The following is a 22,672-nucleotide window of genomic DNA, read 5'->3' as shown; positions in this document are numbered from 1 at the left end:
TACTATCTCACCAGGCTCCATGTGTTATATAGTGAGTGTGTATCTCACCAGGCTCCATGTGTTATATAGTGAGTGTGTATCTCACCAGGCTCCATGTGTTATATAGTGAGTGTGTATCTCACCAGGCTCCATGTGTTATATAGTGAGTGTGTATCTCACCAGGCTCCATGTGTTATATAGTGAGTGTGTATCTCACCAGGCTCCATGTGTTATATAGTGAGTGTGTACTATCTCACCAGGCTCCATGTGTTATATAGTGAGTGTGTACTATCTCACCAGGCTCCATGTGTTATATAGTGAGTGTGTATCTCACCAGGCTCCATGTGTTATATAGTGAGTGTGTACTATCTCACCAGGCTCCATGTGTTATATAGTGAGTGTGTACTATCTCACCAGGCTCTATGACTCCAAATGAAATACAGGTATGCTGCTATGGGAAGCTCACCGGCTGTCTGCAGTGTGTACCCACTTGTGTTTGGCGAGTACATATTAGCATTCCTCTAACTTCAGCCCTGCTTCGGAGCCTATGATTGGTTTCACTGAATTGTGCTCCCAGAGAAAACCCAAATATGTGTGCTGCGACTTCGCCATAGCCGGGCAACTCCTGTGACTACTGCTGCCATGACAGCTCGGCAGCTCAGCTGCAGGTCACGCTAAACAAGCCGCAATTAAGAGGGGCCATTTTCATTTCCCTCTCTAAGGAGCAGGGACAAATAGCTCCCACCCAAAACCAGGGTGCTAGTGATGCTTCTGCACTAGCAACCTAGCATGAGCCAGTAAAAGTCCCAGCTATTGCCCCTCTAATGGAGGAGCTCTCCAGAGCTGATTCCCACTTGGTTCCTGTTGACTCCAGCCTCTTGCTGGCGTCTGGGGGCCTCAGCTGGCTCGGGAGGTGTGCATGTGACCTGCCCATGCGTGTCATTCTGTGAGTAGTGAGCGTGTGTTTGATGGCAGCCAGCGGAAGCCGTTGTCACACTTTGAGCTCTCACACTGCATGTTTAACGGGGTGTTTACAGTGCAGAACTGCTCTGAGGGAAGTGATAGATTAGAGAATGCTGGGAGGGGTCTGAATGAGTGTATGTTTGTTGGGTGTAGGTGTGTGATTCCTGTGTGTGTGCAAGTGTATGTCAGATTCTAAGTTTGGTAGCGATTGTGGTGTAGGTATAATGGCGGATATGTGTATGTGAGTGACGGTGAGCATGTTTATTGTGGATGTGAGCATGTTTATTGTGGATGTAAGCATGTTTATTGTGGATGTGAGCATGTTTATGGTGGATGATCATTACATTATTACATTACATTACAGGCATTTAGCAGACGCTCTTATCCAGAGCGACGTACAACAAGTGCATTGGTTCAAGGTGCAGAGGTGCAGAAAAACACACGAGAGTGAAGTAAAGATCGTAGTGCCAGAGCAGTCAGGTGCGAGCAGACTCCGCTCATCCTGGAGAGTCCTTATTATGTGTGTGTGTGCGTGTGTGTGTGTGTCTGTGCGTGTGTGTGTGTGCGTGTGAGCATCATACACTGCCTGGCCAAAAAAAAAAAGTTGCACACTCTGATATTTCGTTGGACCGCCTTTAGTTTTGATTACGGCACACATTCGTCATGGCGTTGTTTCGACAACCTTATGCAACGTCACAAGTTCTCATAACATTTATTTCCATCCAGAATTGCATTATCTTGTATTAACGACCGGAGAGTCGAAACACTGTAAAGTCTTCTCCAGCACATCCCAAAAACTTTCAATGGGGTTAAGGTCAGGACTCTGTGGTGGCCAATTCATGTGTGAATTCCTCATGCTCCCAGAACCACTCTTTCACATTTTGAGCCCAATGAATCTTGGCATTGTCGTCCTGCCGTCAGGGAAGAAAAAATCCATTGATGGGATAACCTGGTCATTCAGTACATTCAGGTACTCAGCTGACTTAATTTTATTGCCGCATAATGTTGCTGAGCCTAGACCTGACCAACTGAAGCAAACTCAGATCATAACGCTACCTCCAGAGGCTTGTACAGTGGGCACTGTCCAAAAAAATCCAAACGGCAACTTTTTTTTTGGTCAGGCAGTGTACATGAACTATGCTCAGCTTTAGAAACATTACTCCTGATGGCTCTGCTCGTGTGTAATGTCAGGAATACTGGCAAAATCAACATTAATGCTCTCAGCTACTTAGAGTTATCTTCAGGATATTAAAAGCAATTATATTTAACTGTTTGGGTTTGTATCTTTATAGCAAGTATACATGGATCGTTCTGACTTACTGCTGGCTCTGTTTCCAATAGTTTAATGTTTAAGTGATTGTTTATGATGTTGTTGAAATAATTGATAGAATTTAAATTACAATCCAAATTTAGAAGGCTGAGAATGACAGGTTTTTTTAAAATAAACTCGTTAATTTATAATTCTAAAAAATGAAACAAGCTATTTTGCTATTTTTTTTAGATTACTACCACTATAACAATAAGTAATAACATTTAACATTTAAGTGCTGTCAATTTTTCTTTGAAAGACATGTCATCTTAGAAGACTTTACAAGAAACCCCTTCACCAGATTACCAACAGTGAATAATACTGATATGCATGCCTTTTTAGAATTCTTTTGTCTTAAACTCAAGGCTAAAATAAATGACAAAACAAGACAGAAATAAATGTGTATTTTAAGTAATGAAAATTTCACCCTGGTCAAAGCTCAATGCTGACATTTAGCCTTGCTTTGCAGTATTACAGGGTGTTTGAGTGCGGGCCTGTGTTTACGTGTGTGCGCGCATGTGTGTGTGCATGCATATGTTTGCTTGTGTGTGCGCGCGTGCGTAAGCACGCACACTGTGATCATATGCTTGTTCCTCTCTCTGGCTTTCTTGCAGAAGCAGGCAGAAGCGTACTATCAGGGCACAAGTATGGATGTGTAAGCACATACTCTGTGCTCACTATGAGGGCACAAGTATGGATGCATAAGCACATACTCTGTGCTCACTATAAGGGCACAAGTATGGATGCGTAAGCATGTACACTGTGATCATACCCTTGTTCCTCTCTCTGGCTCTCTTACAGAAGCTCACTATGAGGGCACAAGTATGGATGCTTAAGCACGTACTCTGTGCTCACTATCAGGGCACAAGTATGGATGCGTAAGCATGTACACTGGATCATCCTGTCTCTCTGGTCTCTCAGAACGAGTAGGGCTCAACTCGTGCTACTGGCACAATGATCCTCATCATGCTGTCTCTCTGGCTCTCTTGCAGAAGCAGGCAGAAGCGCACTATCAGGGCCACAAACACACTCGCAAGCTGAAGGCCGTGCAGGCGCACAAGACTCGGCGACAACACCTGGGAGAAAGGGGCGGGGCCAGCGGAGGAAAGGAGAGGGAGACGGACAGGGAGACGACACGCGCCTTGGAGGTGCCCCCTGCTCTAATGGACGCCGCTGTGATGGAAAGAATGCGTGAGTAATCCCACAGAGGGATGGAGGGATAGAGGGATGGAGCAGACAGCCCTGGGCACTTTTCTTCATTCTGACTGCCCTGTTCTTCAACCAGTGAACTCTGAACATGATCCCACCAATCACACTCCCTTACCTCTTCCCCTCTCATCTTCTGCCTCTTTCTGTTCCCCTCATCCCTGTGGCAACTCTTTTTTTCCAGCTGTGCATTATTTGTGATCTTTCCCTGTCTGCTCCGTCTTATTGTTCATCTGGTCATCTCTCTCTCCACATCCTCTTATCAGGTGCAGATGAGGGAGGTGTTCTCCTGGGTATGAGCTCAGGGGCACATCCACAGGAGTGTCCCTCCTCTTCATCTCTCCTCTCCACTCTCCCCGTCTGTCTCTGGAGCATCTCTCCTCTTTCTCTCTCCTCTTCTCTCCCCTCATCTGTCTCTGGAGCATCTCTCCTCTTCGTCTCTCCTCTTCTCTCCCTTTGTGTGTCTCAGTGGCAGGAGCAACAGCAGATTAGCTGCCTCACAGGAAGGAATGAAGGAAAATGAGAAAATATGGGGTGAAGAAAGGCATGATTAAGCTAAATAGCACAGCATGGATTTTATTTATGTATTCAGCAAAGTGTGGATTTCTAACCCTTTCTTTGTGTTCCTTTACTCATTTATATGAAGTGCAGTGTAGGTGGTACGGATATATGGATGTTATAATTGCATCTTTGAGTTCATGAACTGAGGGTTCAAATCCTGACCAGAACAGTGCAGAAAGCATTTTCCCCAGTTTTCTTTTCTTTTTTTTTAAAAAAGGTTAATAAAGGAATAAGTAACAATAACAGTTATATAAATGATGGCGATAAGCATGCAGAGGGAATTAAATCCATTGTGCTCTGCCCTTTCTCTGTGAGATCTGAAATGCAGCATTAATGTGCAAGCTGCCAAAAGCACTGGAGAGGTTAAGAACAGGATGAAAATTAGGCCATCTGCACCCCGCTGGAGCCCTCAAGCCTGTTATCGAGTCAAAAAATAACTTTTTCCATAAAATCCCATTTCATATTCTTTTGTCAAAAGTATGTGAAAGGGACTGTAACGATACAAAAGGAGGGAAATGGAGAGAAAATGACAATGAACAGTGAGAGGAGAAAGCGAGAGTACATAAGCACTGGCTGGCTTTTTGCCGTGAATAATTTTACCGATTCAAGCTAATTTTGCAACCTGGACCGATTCTTAATAAACTCAATTGTAAGATTGTGTGAAATTGAAATGCGTCAGAACGGTCCATCCACGAGAAGTCAAAATGGCGCTCTCTAATAGAGTAATGGCTGATTTAGCAGCCTATTACCTGTGCATGTCATTAACCCTGCACCAGGAGCCAATCAGTGGGCCAGCTTCACGGGCTGCTTTCAGTAACCCATAATCCCCTCATCTTCTTGGGCGATACGGCTGGGATAGTACAAGAATTGAGGTGATCTATGGAGAGTGCACTATTTCTGGCTGGGCAAGCTGAAGAATGGAGCGTGTGTTAGGATGTGATAGGATTATGTGGCAGTTGATGAGTCACCTGTGTAATTGTCACAGCCAGTGTGGAGTTAATGGGCAGTTAATGTTACTCAGAGAACTGTCCACTGTGAACCGATTACTACCAGGCTGGGATCATGACTGCTCAGATGCATGGGAATCCCTGTACCACCAAAGACATTTCCCCCAAAGTGCCCCCCCCCCAGTATATTAAAACAAAAGAGCATCCTTTGGTGCTCCTCTGTGATGTTGTCCCATTGATCCTGGTTACCTGGGGGGCTAAAACTCGTTAGCGTAAGACCTTGATGAAAAGCTGTTTCATGCTGAAACAAATGGCTTAAAATGAGACATTGATCCCAATATCAATGCCGTGGCGGAGCTGTGCTCCTCGCACAGCTGCAGCAGAAACAGCCTTTTACAGACATAAGGTTAGGTATTCACCGGCAGCCTCATGGAAGGGACTGAATGACTCATTTGGAAGCGAAGATGAATGAATAAGAACATAATTTAATCAGTCATTGAGTATTCTTTTGAACTGTTGAGATCGAGAATATCTTCAATTTATCATTATTTCTTTCCCTGTAAGGCTGCTATTTCTTAATAAATATAGAATTTTTGTTGTGACAAAAATCTTCCTACACCAGAAAGTTTTTTAAATGACAGCTTCTATTATGCAAAAAAATGTATTGTGATCCGAAGGGTTCTCTTTATCACATTTAATTACTGAGATATTTCTATTCATGAGAGATACTAGAGCTAAAACCGGTCTATTCACTGGAGGCCAGAACTGTCTTACAGAGTAACCAACAGGAATCTTTGGTCCTGTCTGCCACCATCTCAGCATTCCCTGGAATGTTTGGTCCTGTCTGCCACCATCTCAGCATTCCCAGGAATCTTTGGTCCTGTCTGCTACCATCTCAGCATTCCCTGGAATCTTTGGTCCTGTCTGCTACCATCTCAGCATTCCCTGGAATCTTTGGTCCTGTCTGCCACCATCTCAGCATTCCAAGGAATCTTTGGTCCTGTCTGCCACCATCTCAGCATTCCAATGAATCTTTGGTCCTGTCTGCCAGCATCTCAGCATTCCCAGGAATCTTTGGTCCTGTCTGCCTCCATTCTCCTCCACTTTGAATAAAGGAGACTTATCTAATGTAATGATTTTGTTCTAAGGAAAAATCAATTGACTGATTCTGTAGATGTTGAGACAAAAAGGTTGACCTGTCATTCTTGTTTTTTTTAAATCAAATGAAATGCACGGTTTGTGGGGTGTCCAGATACTTCTCAGTCTGGGATTCCTTTGGGAAGGAATGTCGGTGCTTCTCAGGCTGGGATTCCTTTGGGAAGGTTTGTCAGTGCTTCTCAGGCTGGGATTCCTTTGGGAAGGTGTGTCAGTGCTTCTCAGGCTGGGATTCCTTTGGGAAGGTGTGTCAGTGCTTCTCAGGCTGGGATTCCTTTGGGAAGGTGTGTCAGTGCTTCTCAGGCTGGGATTCCTTTGGGAAGGTGTGTCAGTGCTTCTCAGGCTGGGATTCCTTTGGGAAGGTTTGTCAGTGCTTCTCAGGCTGGGATTCCTTTGGGAAGGTGTGTCAGTGCTTCTCAGGCTGGGATTCCTTTGGGAAGTGTGTCATGCTCTCAGCTGGATTCTTGGAGGTGTGTCAGTGCTTCTCAGGCTGGGATTCCTTTGGGAAGGTGTGTCAGTGCTTCTCAGGCTGGGATTCCTTTGGGAAGGTGTGTTGTGCTTCTCAGGCTGGGATGCTTTTGGGAAGGTGTGTCGGGGAGCTGCGTTGATTAATCAGCTGTGGATTGCTGTCAGTGTGTTAATTTTACTGTGCTTGGGAACTACAGCAAAGTTGATGAATGGCTGCGCACTTTTATAAAATGATGTTGTCCTGTGCTCCAGATATTTTATAACTGACTGTTGTGCGAAAAGCAAAAATAAACTGTTTTAAGGCATTCGATATGCAATCTGAAGCAGAATACTTAACTTGATAAAGGTTTATTGGTTATTGGAAGGCTCTTGGATTGATCTGTTTGAGATCAATGCGAAATTGTTGCTTCCTCTTTCAACTATATGATTATATGGAGTCCAGGTGGTAATATGTCGAAAATGACTAAATTAATCAATGATTATACATTACGCTCATTGAGAAGGTAAAAACTCAATGAGCGTGGATAAAATCTCATTCCAAAAATACTGTATTTACATTTACAAGGCAATGTGATGAAATGGTTTTATTTTATTTTAGATTGTTTACACACATTTCCTGAAACTAATTTCTGAAAAATATATACATAAAACCAGAACTGTTTTTGCAAAACTTTGAAAATATCTGTCAAAATTAAATGTGTGTTCAAAATCATGTGTACTCCCCGAAAATGACATTTTGCTTATTGTAAACACAAGTCACCAAATGAACCTTATGAATACCAATTACATACTGGTAAATTATAAATAAAGGCACTATTATTTTTGTACTGTCAATTTACAGACAGGATCTCATTGTTTGAATATACCAGCCAGCTCAAATGTAAAAAGGAACAATGAGATGGATTTTGTAAATTTATTTTCTCCAAATTACATATAGGGAGTTCACAATATAAAATGTGAGCAGGCGAAATGTCTGCTGCTTTGTGAGCTACTCTGGTTCATCTAGTCCTCTGGATTAGATATGACCATGTGTGTGAGCTACTCTGGTTAATCTAGTCCTCTGGATTAGATATGACCATGTGTGTGAGCTGCTCTGGTTAATCTAGTCCTCTGGATTAGATATGACCATGTGTGTGAGCTACTCTGGTTCATCTAGTCCTCTGGATTCGATATGGCCATGTGTGTGAGCTACTCTGGTTAATCTAGTCCTCTGGATTAGATATGGCCATGTGTGTGAGCTACTCTGGTTAATCTAGTCCTCTGGATTAGATATGGCCATGTGTGTGAGCTACTCTGGTTAATCTATTCCCCTGGATTAGATATGACCATGTGTGTGAGCTACTCTGGTTCTGGGATTAGGTGGGATTGGAAGATTGCGGAAATTGGAAAAGGGAAATGTGCAAGACTGTATGGACAAAAATAGGCAAGGCGATGGAGGACTCCTGGATGCTGATATCAGCACAGAGAGTTACATTTCTCCCACGCTGGCCAGGGACAACGGGCAAATTGGGCCTATAATAATCCTTCTTCGTCTCTGCTGCTTGGTTAAATTGTACCTGGCTTCACCAATTAAAATATATTGATGTGGAATAGGGCTGCCTTCCATTTCAAATACTCTCTGAAAAAGAAAATAGCAGTTTCAGAAAGAGATCTCAAGCACTCAAGACAGTGAAGAACAATGACAAAAAGACTGCTGTTGGTATATCTTTAGTGGATCAAACGCTCAAGTAACTGCACAAACTCCTGTTCCAATAAGCCTTGCATGATCTGTGACCTGGCAGGTTCTTACAGTACCATTGCTATTATTTGTTTGTGAGAATTACAGTTCAAACCATGGGAATTACAGTACAGTAGCCTACATACCTGTATATACTGCTAGCGCAGTTCTTTCACCCTTGCTGAATTCCTCTCAGAAGGCACCCAGAAGTCCTGCTTTGTCCCAATGGGGTTTTTTTTAGTAAGTAGGCAATTGTTGACAGACCCACATTGTCAATGCCTGGAAACATGATATTGTCCTCAATACGGAAACTCTGGGTCCCTCACGCTCAAATTGCTTTATTTGTCCAGACCATGTCGAAGATGGCAGTTTCCTGTTCTGCTGTGAATAGTCATTGTCTACCACCAGCATATGGTCATCTTTCAACTCTGCCAAATTAATAAATACAGTATTGGGAACATATAAACACAACTTCAATTTTTTACGTAGTAGTATAAATCACTGAGTATTGATCTGTTACAGTAAATATCAATTGAGCAGACTTACCTATTCTCATTTCTAAATGTCTGTGTGATAGAGGCAATGGTGACGTGGCTGAGATTCTACTGAACACTGCCCAGCTTCCCTTAAGGTCCGTCCACCCGGATCTCATCTGTGATATTTGTCCTCCTTGTTCTTCCTCCTCTTCCTCCTCCTCATTGTGCTCTTCCTCCCTCACTCTCCCTCCTCTACCTCTGGCAACAGCATCAGCCATTGCTCTCCAACACAGGAGAGGTCAAGCTCCAACAGCTGATTGAATAATGAAAGCAACTAGTGTTCAACCTGTAACCTTGAGTGGGCGTGTTCAATTGATAATAGCAGTTTATCATTTTTAATGGCAATGTTTTCCATGTGAACACAACAGATTTACATTGTGAAAATTGTGCCTAAAGAGGAGAATTGTCTGAGGTGTTTTTGGGAAAGTGTTAAATGAAGCAGAAATCTTTGTGAAAACAAGCCATATGTGCTTACAAGCCATATGTGTTTTAAGGATATCATTTTTTGTTTTTCATGTGAACTTAAAAGTTTTGCTCATTACAGTCATAGCACCAGTTTTATTGTGTAAACCATTGAGAAAAACAGCCATTTCTAAATATATTTGTTTAATCATGCACATATTATCAGAGTTATTGATATGCATTAGATATTTACAATCACATGGAAATATTCCAGTCTTGGTTCACTGATATAACTGTTACTGAATACTGTGTTGAGTAATTAAGGATCGTGTGAGTGCTTCTGAACACTATAGCCGCGTTTCCACCGCAGGAACTATACCCCGGAACTAGGAACCTTTTGAAGAACTCAGTGCGTTTCCACCGCAGGAACTAGGGTCTAAATTTAGTTCCGGGGGCTTTGTTTTACCCCCCAAAAGGTTCCTACTCGGGGGTAGTACTTTCCGAAAATACAGGAACCTTTTGGGTGGAGCTTGCAGCGCTGAACATTTCTGATTGGTTGAGTACTCGCAGCATTTTTTTGTGTCTATTTTCAGGCGCCATGTTTGAAAATATGCAGGCGCAAACCAATTTATTTTCATAATAACTTCAAATCAAACTTGTATGTTATGCGGCGCAGTAGCCTACTTTTGGTTATAGCCTGCCAACGTCTTGGAATTATAACGTGTGCTCTTCTGTTCTTTTCTTGCTTTAGTATTTGTTTTATAAAATGCTAAGCATTCGTGCTGGGACAGCATATTACGTAGCCTACTAAAACATTCAAACGGATTAATTCGGTTGCTGAATATTTTCTTCCGGATTTTCTTTGTTAGCCCGTTGTAATAGACTCAAAACGTTTGATACAGTTATGTGAGGTATGCGGTAGTTCTGCGTAATTCACATTGGTGATACAGTAAAAGCAAACTGGAAATCACCTTCCGCACTTTTTGTCAGGGTAAAATACAGGTTAATTCTAGTAATCGTACCTTTAGCTTTTTCAGACTGCCGTAATTTTACTCTGCCATTCTTCAATTCCACAAAAAGACCAGGAAGACTATGGACTAATTTATGGTGCATGGTTCGCATCTGGAGGGCACACTTCGCTGCTCGGCTAGCAGTAACTTCGAAGGAAAACAAACGGTGGCTGTACCACTACTAATTTAAATTTTCACGCAAGTCCGAGTTTTCGTTCTATTCTTGTCATTTTGCGATTAGCCTATATAGAATTGACGATGAGAAAGTAATCAAACAGCAAATTGTTTACAACGTGTGCATGTTTTCTGCTGTTGTTGCCAGTTATATTGGAAATGTGAATGCATTCTGTCGCTTCGGATGTCAAGACATGAAAGCGAATGTTCGCATAAAAACATAATGAATGTGTTTGAGAGGATATATAAAACAGTTACAATCTGACTATTGGTCTGTTATATCCTATTTGTTGCATAACGGTCCAAGTTCAACTACCAACGACAGTTTTGCTTGACAACGGTAAAATATGCCCAAACGGCTGCAGAAGAATATTTCAATTCCATGTGATTAAATCGATAAAAATCAATAAATACAAAAGTAACCATATATAGTCATTGTTGGTAACCCATTGTATATAAGTGGAATAAACCCCTCCGGGCTGTCCCGGTTATTAGAAAATAATGTAGGCAACTTCGGTGGTAGTATGGGGTTACAGAAGAAATCATATGACAGATGGACCGACGACAACGTCGCTTTTTCATACGTCAGTGGGCTAATTTGCCTAATCTTCGCGGGACTTTAGACCCCGGTGGAAACGCAGACAACCATTGGCTGAAGGAACCTTTTAGTTCCTGGTAAAGTAGTTCCTGGGACTGAAAGTTCCGGGTAATTTTGGTGGAAACGCGGCTTAAGTTGAGCGATTGAGTATTGTGTGAGTGTGTCTGAACACTGTGTTGAGTGATGGAGCATTGTGTGTGTCTGAACACTGTTGAGTGATGGAGCATTGTGTGAGAGTGTCTGAACACTGTGATGAGTGATAGCGCACTGTGTTGAGTGATGGAGCATTGTTTTGAGTGATGGAGCATTGTGTTGAGGGATAGCGCACTGTGTCAGTGCTTCTGAACACCATGTTGAGTGATGGCGCACTGTGTTGAGTGGTGGTGCACTGTGCGAGTGTGTCTTAACACTGTGTTAAGTGATGGTGCACTGTGTCAGTGCTTCTGAACACTGTGTTGAGTGATGCCGCACTGTGGTGGGTGATGCCGCACTGTGTTGAGTGATGGCGCACTGTGTGAGTGTATCTGATCACTGTGTTGAGTGATGGCGCACTGTGTGAGTGTGCTGAACACTGTGTTGAGTGATGGCACACTGTGTGATTGTGTCTGAACACTGTGTTGAGTGAGGAGCATTGTGTGAGACTGTCTGAGAATTGTGTTGAGTGATGGCGCACTGTGTGAGTGTGTCTGAGGACTGTGTTGAGTAATAGCACACTGTGTTGAGTGATGAAGCACTGTGTTGAGTGATGGTGCACTGTGTTGAGTGATGGAGCACTGTATGAGTGTGCCTGAACACTGTGTTGAGTGATTGCATACTGTGTTGAGTGATGAAACACTGTGAGTGTGCCTGAACACTGTGTTGAGTGATTGCATACTGTGTTGAGTGATGAAACACTGTGAGTGTGTCTGAACAATGTGCTGAGTGATGGTGCACTGTGTTAAGTGATGACGCACTGTGTTGAGTGATGGCGCACTGCGTTGAGTGATGGTGCTCTGTGTTGAGTGATGGCGCATTGTGTTGAGTGATGGCGCACTGTGTTGAGTGATGGCGCTCTGTGTTGAGTGATGGCGCACTGTGTTGAGTGATGGCGCACTGTGTTGAGTGATGGCGCACTGTGTTGAGTGATGGCGCTCTGTGTTGAGTGATGGCGCATTGTGTTTAGTGATGGCGCACTGTGTTGAGTGATGGCGCACTGTGTTGAGTTATGGTGCACTGTGCTGAGTGATGGCGCATTGTGTTGAGTGATGGCGCACTGTGTTGAGTGATGGCGCATTGTGTTGAGTGATGGTGCACTGTGTTTAGTGATGGTGCACTGTGTTGAGTGATGGCGCACTGTGTTGAGTGATGGCGCACTCTGTCCCTGCAGGTCTCTTGTCAGAGCCGGGTGTGTTAAAGCTGGAGGACTCCCCAGGGAGCTTGGTGGTGCTGACCCCCGTGTCAGAGGCCTCCTCCCTGGACCTGGCTGGTCTGAGCTCCCCCCAGCCGTCCCCGTCCTCTGGGCTGTCAGAGAGCATGTCGGAGAGCAGCACTGCAGAAACCCCCCCCTGCCAGGAGTCCCCCCAGTGCCAGGGGCCCCAGCTTCAGACCGAGAGGGATGGGGACCCCCCAATAAACAAGCAGCACCTCCACTGTCCTGTCTGCAAAGTCACTGTCAACTCCTCGTCTCAGCTTGCGGCCCACTACAGCGGTATGCAGGGGAACCCAATGCAGCCCCATCGCACTTTAAACTGACTCTGCAGCTCCATGCAGCCCCATCGCAGTTTAAACTGACTCTGCAGTCCATGCAGCCCCATCGCAGTTTAAACTGACTGTGCAGTCCATGCAGCCCCATCACAGTTTAAACTGACTGTGCAGTCCATGCAGCCCCATCACAGTTTAAACTGACTGTGCAGTCCATGCAGCCCCATCACAGTTTAAACTGACTGTGCAATTCCATGCAGCCCCATCACAGTTTAAACTGACTGTGCAGTTCCATGCAGCCCCATCGCAGTTTAAACTGACTCTGCAGTCCATGCAGCCCCATCGCAGTTTAAACTGACTCTGCAACTAATGATAATAGCTTCAGAACCAGTAACCCTCTCCCTCACTTCCTCTTGCTTTCTCTCTCTCCCTCACTCCCTCTCTTCCTCTTTCCTTCTCCCTCTCCCCCTTTCTCTCCCTCTCTCTCCCTTTCTCTTTTTCTCTCCCTCTCCCTCTCCCTCTGTCTCCCTCCCAGGATCTAAGCACAAGCTCATGCTGGGGGGTCAGAGTGTGTTGCCGCGGAGGAGGAGCATGGCGGGGTCGTCTCGTTCTGCCTGCAGGACCAAGCGGCTCAGGGTCAAGGGTAGTGTGGGCGTGGTCAGCAAGGCCTACCACTGCCCCATGTGTGAGATCCATGTCAACTCAGAAACACAGCTCCAACAGGTGAGGGGTGTCGTTTTCTCACACTCAAACAGGTGATTGGACATATCCCTCTTTCTCACATTCTAACTGGTGATTGGACATATCCCCCTTTCTCACATTCAAACAGGTGATTGGACATATCCCTCTTTCTCACATTCTAACAGGTGATTGGACATATCCCTCTTTCTCACATTCTAACAGGTGATTGGACATATCCCCCTTTCTCACATTCTAACAGGTGATTGGACATATCCCCCTTTCTCACATTCTAACAGTTGATTGGACATATCCCTCTTTCTCACATTCTAACAGGTGATTGGACATATCCCTCTTTCTCACATTCTAACAGGTGATTGGACATATCCCTCTTTCTCACATTCTAACAGGTGATTGGACATATCCCCCTTTCTCACATTCAAACAGGTGAGGGGGCGTGTCCTTCCCTCACACTCAAACAGGTGATTGGACATATCCCTCTTTCTCACATTCTAACAGGTGATTGGACATATCCCTCTTTCTCACATTCTAACAGGTGATTGGACATATCCCTCTTTCTCACATTCTAACAGGTGATTGGAAATCACATGTTAGCTCTGGCACTGATGCACTGTTTCTAAAGAGACCACACCCACAGTTCATTTATTATTTATTTACACTGCACCACTGTTGTGCTAATGCCTGGGTCACAGAATTACTATGAATTAGGCCTTAGCCACAAAGCACTTCACAGTGAAGGGATGAAAGCTGTCAGGACATCAGGAAGCCTTTATTTAACACTTTGAGTCAGGACCTTGATTTAATATCTCATCTGAGACACTTGACTACAGCACAGTGACCCCATGATTGTTCTGCTGCAGCAGCGACTTTGTTTTCCCAGGTCTCCCATTCAAGTACTAACCAAGCCGACATTTATTCAGCCAAAGCCGTTTGGCAGTAACAGGACCCCTGCGCATCCACTTTAAACTTAGCAATTTCAATAGCTTTTAATAATGGGGTCCTTATATTATAATTTTTACACTTCATAATCAGTACTTATGTAACTAAGCTGTATCATTAAAAATGGAATGTTCACTCACCCAATGCAAGTTTTGTTGAACATTCAAAAAGCTGGGATATGTCACAGTCAATGAAAGACCGAGCCATTCAGTTGACAGATTGTTCATGTTCTTGTATGTATTATGCATTTATTTTTTTGCATTCATACATTCAAAAACGAGCATTAGAAAAATACACTACTCTAGGGGCATTAAACATGGCACAGTCACAACACTGTGATACAACATTGCAATTAGGAAAACATAAAAATATGCCAATTTGATAAACATATATTTTTCCAGTAGTTTGAAAAGATTTTTGGCTTTGGCATTATAGAGTGTTTAAGGTAGCACAAATAATAACCAAAATCCTTAATAAGCCATGAGTTGGATGGCTTGGTCTCATTCTATATGCAAATATGTTTATGCCCAAAAGGAAAAACCATTAGGTAATTATTTTATCTTAAAAAAAGGACGCTTTACAGAGTAGCAAGGTAAGAAACATAGCAAAAAGAGCAAACACAGCAAACACCAGGCCTGAACCCCCAAATAGCAAGTACATGAGGTAAAAAATCCCAGTGGGGAGAAAACCCTCAAACGGCAGCGAGAAAAAACTTCCCAATGGGAAGAAATCTCAAGAGGAACCTGGCTATAGAGGGGGAGCCCCTCCTCCACTGGCCAGCCTGGTGTAAAGTAGCAGACAACAAATAAAATGGGTTAAGCAAGTTACAGCTGAGGTGAAAGCTAACTGGAATAATAGAAGACCAAATGGTGTAGTTCAGAATAATGCAGTTTACAGGATCCGGATGATGGATCTATAGCTCCAGACAGCATCAAGGCATGGGCAGGGGAGGAACAGGGCTAAACCAGTCCATGACCATAGAGCGAAGGACAGAACTGGAGCGATCCTGGGGATTCAGGCCGAGGAAACAGGCTGGAGCGGTCTCTGAACTCAGGGCGAGGTAAGGGGCGGAGCCCCATGGAAAGAGAGAGGACAAGGTTAAGGTCAGCTTGACGCAGACTGTCAGTCATACTTCCCAGAGGCCTGCTGGGTGGTCTCTGATTCCCTGTTATCCTCAGGATTTTCGCTAATAATTGAGGTATAACCTGCTGCAGGAGAAGGCTTGGAGGAATTAAAGTCAGAGAGAGAACATCCTATTAACACTCTTGATTAGAACATTAAGACACCCTTTGAGTGGACAGTGACTTAAATATATTAATATATATTGAAGTCACATATAATAAACATAACAGTATGCCTTTTATAATAACAGAATTAAATATCAAGTATGAATTCAATTCTATGTTATTCCCTACATTGCCATATGTATCTTACCATATTACTACTGTAAATGGGTCCTGTGGATGATACATACACATTTTTTATGGGTTTTTATTCTCATTGGTTTTTCGTGGATAATGAGGTGGTCATGATTATGTGATTATGAGGATGATGATGGTGTGACACTGACAATGAGAATTATGACGATATGATGATGTGATAATTATGTGACAATGATAATGAGGATGATGATGATGGTTCTCTGTTGTTGTTGTTGTTGCAGCACATAAACAGCAGGAGGCACAAGGACCGGCTAGCAGGCAAGCCCCCCAAGCCCAAATTCAGCCCTCACAGCAAGAGTCAGCAGAGCACCGTCTTACCGGTAAGTCTATTCACTATTCACTTAGTACTGACACACAGCCAAGCTCAGCTGCTTACTGGTGAGTCTTGTCACTTAGTACTGACACACAGCCAAGCTCAGCTGCTTACTGGTGAGTCTATTCACTTAGTACTGACACACAGCCAGAGTCAGCACAGCTGTTTACCAGTGACTCTAGTGACTTAGTACCGGCACACAGCCAAGCTCAGTCGCTTACTGATGAGTCTACTCACTTACTACTGGCACACAGCCAGCGCAGCTACTTACCAGTGAGTCTAGTCACTTAGTACTGGCACATAGCCAGAGTCAGCACAGCTGTTTACCAGTGAGTTTAGTCACTTAGTACTGACACACAGCCAAGCTCAGTTGCATACAGGTGAGTCTAGTTACTTAGTACTGACACACAGCCCGAGTCAGCTCAGCTGCTTGCTGGTATAATTTCTCTGTGTCCCTCTGTCTCTCTGTCCCCCATCTCATGTGTCCCCCTTTCTCTGTGTCCCCGTCTCTCTGTCCCCCCATCTCTTGTGTCCCCCTGTCTCTGTGTCTCTGCAGAGTGTGAGATGGAACGGGCACGCAGGGGGAACTATCTCTGCCATGAAGAAGGTGTTCAACAGCTGCAGCCTCACCTGTCTCTCCTCTCAGGTGAGTGTCAGGGGGAGGTAGCAGTCACAAAAGGACAGGTGTGCAGCTCCTCTGTCTGCCTTCTCATACGCAAAGCAAAAACCAGTCATCAACATCACCAACCACAGGGAGAGCGTGGCAGGTTTGGCCATTGTCCTCTTTCAGACGGTATAAAAATAACCATTACTGGCTTATTTATCATGTAGAGCAGAAAAAGTGTTCAGACACATAATCAGTGGAATCCACAGAGGCTTTGTTTACGCAGCTGCTGGGGAACCAGGCTGTTTCAAGCCTGTCTGGGAAGGATTCCACAACATAACTTCCTTAAGGAGCCTCACAAAGACCCACAAAGTGAGCTCATTTTAACAAATCGTCAGAGTATAGGCTTTATTTAGAGGATGCAGCCCATCTTTCTATGTAGAAAATCAGCCATACGAACATATACAGCAGGCACATATTTTAGATTTTTTGAAATTCATACATTTTTGGTCTGAAGAAAAATATCTGAAGAGAAACACATTTTGAATGTACAAAAATGCCAAGTTACTCACACATTAAAAGCACTGTCCTTAAGTTATTAATTCAAGCCTGAGGAATCTAGTCCTTCCATTAAAAGTATTATTTTCAAAATTAGGCCAAGTAACAAGAAACAATATTGGCTACTGTATCTTAGCTCACACAAATTAAACAAGCTCTATTCCAAAGCAATGCTACCCAATGTTTCCTAAATTATTTCAAATAACTTGGTCTGGTGTTTTTTCATCTGACCATCTGAAGAGAATGTGATCATTCAAACTTTAAGTGCGACATCGAAGTGTCAAATATCAAAAATTGCCTTGTGGAAGAAGACATTTTTTAAATGATTGTTTAAGCAACTGATAAATACTTACGTACTAGAAACGATATGTTTGATATGATACTTGACTACCATGTTAATTTTACAAAATATACGAGTTCTTTATATATATATATATATATTTTTTTTTTTTTTTAAAGATACTGTACATGCATACATACATACAGTACATAAGAATACTTCATTATCCCCATGGGGACATTTTCCCAAGAAACATGCAATCATTCAAAACTACTAACTCAATTAGATTGACATCTGCTCTAGCTAGCTAGCTATTTTGGACAATCTGTAATATTTTGCTTGAATTGGCATCACATTGTACCATGCTGGGCTGGCATTCACTCTTATTGTACATGTTAGCTAATTAGTTATTGATGGTGTAACATAACTACTGGGACAGAGACAGTTACAATACTGTATCTAATCTAATGTTTCAGTGCCAGTGGGCAATGTAATAGGCACTTCTCTGCTTGATCTACTTGTCATCAAAGATTATGAAATGCATCACCTTTTTGGGAGTGAACTCTATTAATCTCTCTAATCATAGACCTATATGGAACGGAGGCTTATTTCAGAGTATTTACTCTCAAATATAGCTGCAAACAAATGTTAAAACAAGAATCATTTATTAGTTTGAAGTAACTTAGGAATGAAAGCGTTGCTCGTTTCATCACATGGAAACATGTAGACTATTCACTTTAGGCTACAAAACTATTAATGGTAGGCAATGCTTTGCACATCAATCAATGCAATGCATATCAATTTTACTAGGTGAAATCTTTTATTAGCGGTTGCCTATTTGGTCATTTAAATATACAAATAAACTAGTTTTTGTATCTGCTTTTTCAGTATGTGTGGATTTTGTTTCATTATAATATCCTACCACATCCTCAAAATGTTGGATTTACTTTTTTAAATTATGGACAACAGTTGCAGGCAATATTATTAGGTATAGGTTAATGTGAACTGATTAAGCACTTGCTACAATACAAGGTTAGTTTGCAATTTTAGACATTACTTTGTGAAACAAATGCATTATTACAGCGACAGTATACATCTATTAGCTATAACAATACATAATGAGGTTGGCAGTAATAGGCCACAGACATTGGAAGTATGCCTCTAGCCACAAAAATACCAACATTCAGGAGCCATGCCCAGTGCGCCCCTACACCGTGCCATTGACTGTGCCAAAGGTTCCTTACATATAGGGCAACCCAATTGAGCATAATACTGTGGAATGTTAAAGGCACTAATCATTATAAAGTTTTGAATCATTAAAAAAAAATTCAACAAGAAGCGTATGTTCAATTGACTGAGTTACAGCGCATGTGTAGAGAGAGTGGGACAGGTGCATGGAGTGGGTCATTCTTTAAAGAAAAGCGGGACTTTTATTCTTATTAATAAAGAGGTATGTTCTAATGTACACATGTGCGGATGTGGGTGGGAGCTTGTACTGGCATGATGCGTACAACATATCTGTGATGTTAGCCTAGTCATTATAAGGTAAATATGAATGCTACAGGAGGTGGGCCTATGAATATGAATGCTATAGGAGGCGGCCCTATGAATATGAATGCTATAGGAAGTGGGCCTATGAATATGAATGCTATAGGAAGCAGGCCTATGAATATGAATGCTATAGGAGGCGGGCCTATGAATATGAATGCTATAGGAAGTGGGCCTATGAATATGAATGCTATAGGAAGTGGGCCTATGAATATGAATGCTATAGGAGGCGGGCCTATGAATATGAATGCTATAGGAGGCAGGCCTATGAATATGAATGCTATAGGAAGCGGGCCTATGAATTTGAATGCTACAGGAAGTGAGGCTATGAATATGAATGCTATAGGAGGCAGGCCTATGAATTTGAATGCTGTAGGAAGTGGCCCTATGAATATGAATGCTATAGGAAGTGGGCCTATGAATATGAATGCTATAGGAAGTGGGCCTATGAATATGAATGCTATAGGAAGTGGGCCTATGAATATGAATGCTATAGGAAGTGGGCCTATGAATATGAATGCTATAGGAAGTGGGCCTTCTTCTCTTTCAGGCCAGACTGGCCCTGCAGAAGCAGCTGAGCAGGTGCCTAGCGTCAGCTTTCCTGCCCCGCCCGCTGAGAGCAGCCACCCTCTGCACCATGGCGACCGGCCCCCTCACCCTGTGTCACCCCCCGGGCACCGCCACCTTTATCCAGGCCCCACTGCTGGGCCCTGCCACCTTCCGGCCCCCCTCAGGCCCCATGAGGGCCCCACACACCCCCCTCATCCTCTCCCCCTACTAACTCAAGCCCCCAGCCCAAACCTCCTACTAACCCAACCCCCCAGCCCACACCCCCTACTAACCCAACCCCCTAGCCCACACCCCCTGCTAACCCAACCCCCCAGCCCACACCAGAGAGCGCACTGGGACCAGCGAGCGGGGAATATCGCAGGCAGACCTGCCCCTTGGTCAGATGGGTCCGCACTGCACAGGATCCCTGGTGTGAAGCTGGATCCATCGTGCACTTTCTTCTCAAACCAGTGCCCATTTCCCCATCGTCTGCGAAGACAAAATGACAGATCAATTTATCATTTTTTATATTTATTAGGAGACGGTAGAAAACATTTGAGAAGTATAGCAGTATATTTAGCATTGCTCCACAGTCAATAAGATCACATTACTTGACACCTGGAGCACATTTTCAGCGTGGGTGTGTCCGAACAGTTGTGAACGTCATGCTCCTGGTTCTGATTGGTGCGTGTGTTGCATTCAAGGTCAGAGTTGCATTGTGGGCATTATGGGGAAAAACAGTGATGGGTCTATAACCCCCCTTAGTAAAGAATGTGTGTGCCTCTCGCCACCTTACAGCTGTGATGTTGTATCTGGAGGTATACAGTCTGCAGATGAGTTTGGCAGAAGGCACTGTGCACTTTCCAGGGATGCTGGGGAACGTGGTAAACTGGTGCCCCTTAGCCATGACCTACCAGCTGAGCACGGGACCTTTGGATAGACCATTGGATATTCTGCAGCACAAAACCTTCTCCAAATTCTGCATTCAACATGGAGTATTGAGAACATGAATATGATTTATTTCTGTGTTATGCTAGAGAATTATGAGCTTCGGAACAGAACCACACGGAAATGCTTAATTAATCTTCACCCAGAATCTCCACAGGAATAGATTAAGCGCTCATTACAGTCTCTGAAAGGTCATACTGTCAAGTTCTCTCAACTCAGGTTCCAATAATAATTTTATTTCTTTTTTCATTTTTCAATGCAATATTCATGACTGCACCTTGTGTTCTGTCTGCTAACTACTAATCAACAGGACTGAATTCAATTACCTCATTTCCGGAAAATGAAAGCAATATGTGTAATATTAAAAAAGAAAATAAGTTAAAATGTCACCTGTCAGCTTCTATGGTCATCAGACTTTGAGATCTCTAATGCTGTTCATGCAGAAATTGCTTTTTTTTTTTCTTTTTTTTTTTTGCTAATGTATCTGACAGCTGAACATAACCCAGAATGTTTCAATGGCTGATTATGGACCCAACACTTGAAAGGTTTCATGAATGGTGAATTATTATTATTTAAACATGCAGCCATCATCACTTCGGTCTTTCAGTGTAAAAATATCAGTGGGATTTTTTTATATTTAAATTTCAGTTTACCAGGCAGAAACAGGGAAAAGAGAACATGGAGGGATCATTAGGGATCCATGAGTAGTGTGCCTGTGTGTGTTAGCGTGATTTAGACAAACACCATGGATATCAGCCATTACTGAATCTTTTATCTGGGGAAACTGCCATCTTGTCATTTTTTTCAAAACGGTAAAATTGGACAGTGAAGAGAGAATGCTAGCTTGTGTAATAATGGAGCAGTTAGCCCCCTTAGGGCCTGGGCTGGCACTGTCCCATTCAGGAGGAGCCGGACTCTGCAGTCAGCCACCCGTCATTCCTCTGTGCTCCAGGAAAGGTGTGGGATTCCCTACCTAAATCACATTTCATAATGTGTCACTGGCTACACACGCAAATTATTATAATCCTTGTTGAACTTTAGCCCAAGGAGTGAATTTTAATTGTTAAAAAGCAATTGTTTCCCTTTCACAGTGGGGAGAGAAGGAGGACAGGAGCCATAAATGGACATGAAAAGCCGTGTGTCTAATCCTGCAGATGTTTCCTTTAAAAGCCAATGGCCCAGGTCCAGTCTATCCTGAGAAGAAACAACAGTGCCACCTGTAGGTCAGGTTGTCACATTGCAGACCTTACTCCAGAAACTGTACTGTCACGCAATGCTCCTTTTTTCCCCCAGCAGGTGTTTAAAAATCAAGCCAGGTCAATTAATTTGAATCCCAATCAATTTTCCACTGTTTTATGTTTAGTTTTATTCATTTGTTCGCTTAAACACACACATACACATATGTACTGTAAGAGTAAATATGACGGAATAGAGTAAATGTAAGGTTTTTCTTTCTTTTTTCTGTTTTGTTTTCCTCATTTTACATTTTTAAAGTTTACATTTTAATTTTTTGTGTTGAGAAATGCCACATTTGATACCTTTTTGAATGGCATCTTGTACGCTTGATTAAATGTGTTTTCATTCTGTAATTACTCTTCTTATATGTCATTTTCCACTGGTGGCGTCAGGTGCAGCCATCTTGCCAAGTATTCAGATGTGATGATGTAAGCACAGGAACTTGCATGCTGAATGCAAAATGCTGAGTGTGCACCCAAAATCCAGAAGGTAACGTTAAAACTAGGTTTGATACGTTGCTCAATATTACCATGTCAGATTGCATGGTTGGTTGTCTCTAGGCAGTCTCCAGAACATGCTACTGCTGGATTATCTTCTAAGAAAAATAAGCACTGAATGTGCTCCTAGGAATAGGTTTGTTTTGAATGGAACTCTTGGAGTGGGAAAACTACCACCACTCACCATAGATGTTGTCAAATCCGCCTAATTGAAAAAATAAGGATAGACACTTTAAAAGGACCAACGTGATGACAGCAATGTGCGTGGGTGTTTCATTTATACATGCAGTGTCTTTGGCCTTTTGAGTCCTGCACCAGTGCTCTATAGTAAACCTCCATTCATGTGTATACCAT

At 43.0% G+C, this 22,672-nt stretch overlaps 1 protein-coding gene across 5 annotated transcripts in view; it reads left to right on the top strand.

Annotated features, from left to right (window-relative positions):
• The window catches only part of LOC135243588 (zinc finger protein 385C-like), a 74,248-nt gene extending 51,902 nt beyond the window's left edge, over positions 1-22,346 (top strand). For 3 of the 5 annotated variants that reach the window (XM_064315529.1, XM_064315531.1, XM_064315530.1), the window contains 6 exons: positions 3,244-3,442; positions 12,392-12,712; positions 13,241-13,428; positions 16,007-16,105; positions 16,655-16,744; positions 19,639-22,346. In XM_064315529.1, coding sequence (XP_064171599.1) covers positions 3,244-3,442; positions 12,392-12,712; positions 13,241-13,428; positions 16,007-16,105; positions 16,655-16,744; positions 19,639-19,869 — 1,128 coding nt within the window. In that variant the 3' untranslated portion in view covers positions 19,870-22,346. The remainder of the gene's footprint in view (positions 1-3,243; positions 3,443-12,391; positions 12,713-13,240; positions 13,429-16,006; positions 16,106-16,654; positions 16,745-19,638) is intronic. The other 2 variants (XR_010326687.1, XR_010326688.1) reach the window with 2 other exon arrangements.
• Positions 22,347-22,672: the final 326 nt, after the last annotated feature.

This window comes from Anguilla rostrata, chromosome 17 (genome assembly GCF_018555375.3).
Source record: "Anguilla rostrata isolate EN2019 chromosome 17, ASM1855537v3, whole genome shotgun sequence".
NCBI lineage: Eukaryota > Metazoa > Chordata > Actinopteri > Anguilliformes > Anguillidae > Anguilla > Anguilla rostrata.
This window is presented reverse-complemented; position numbering and strand designations above follow the sequence as displayed.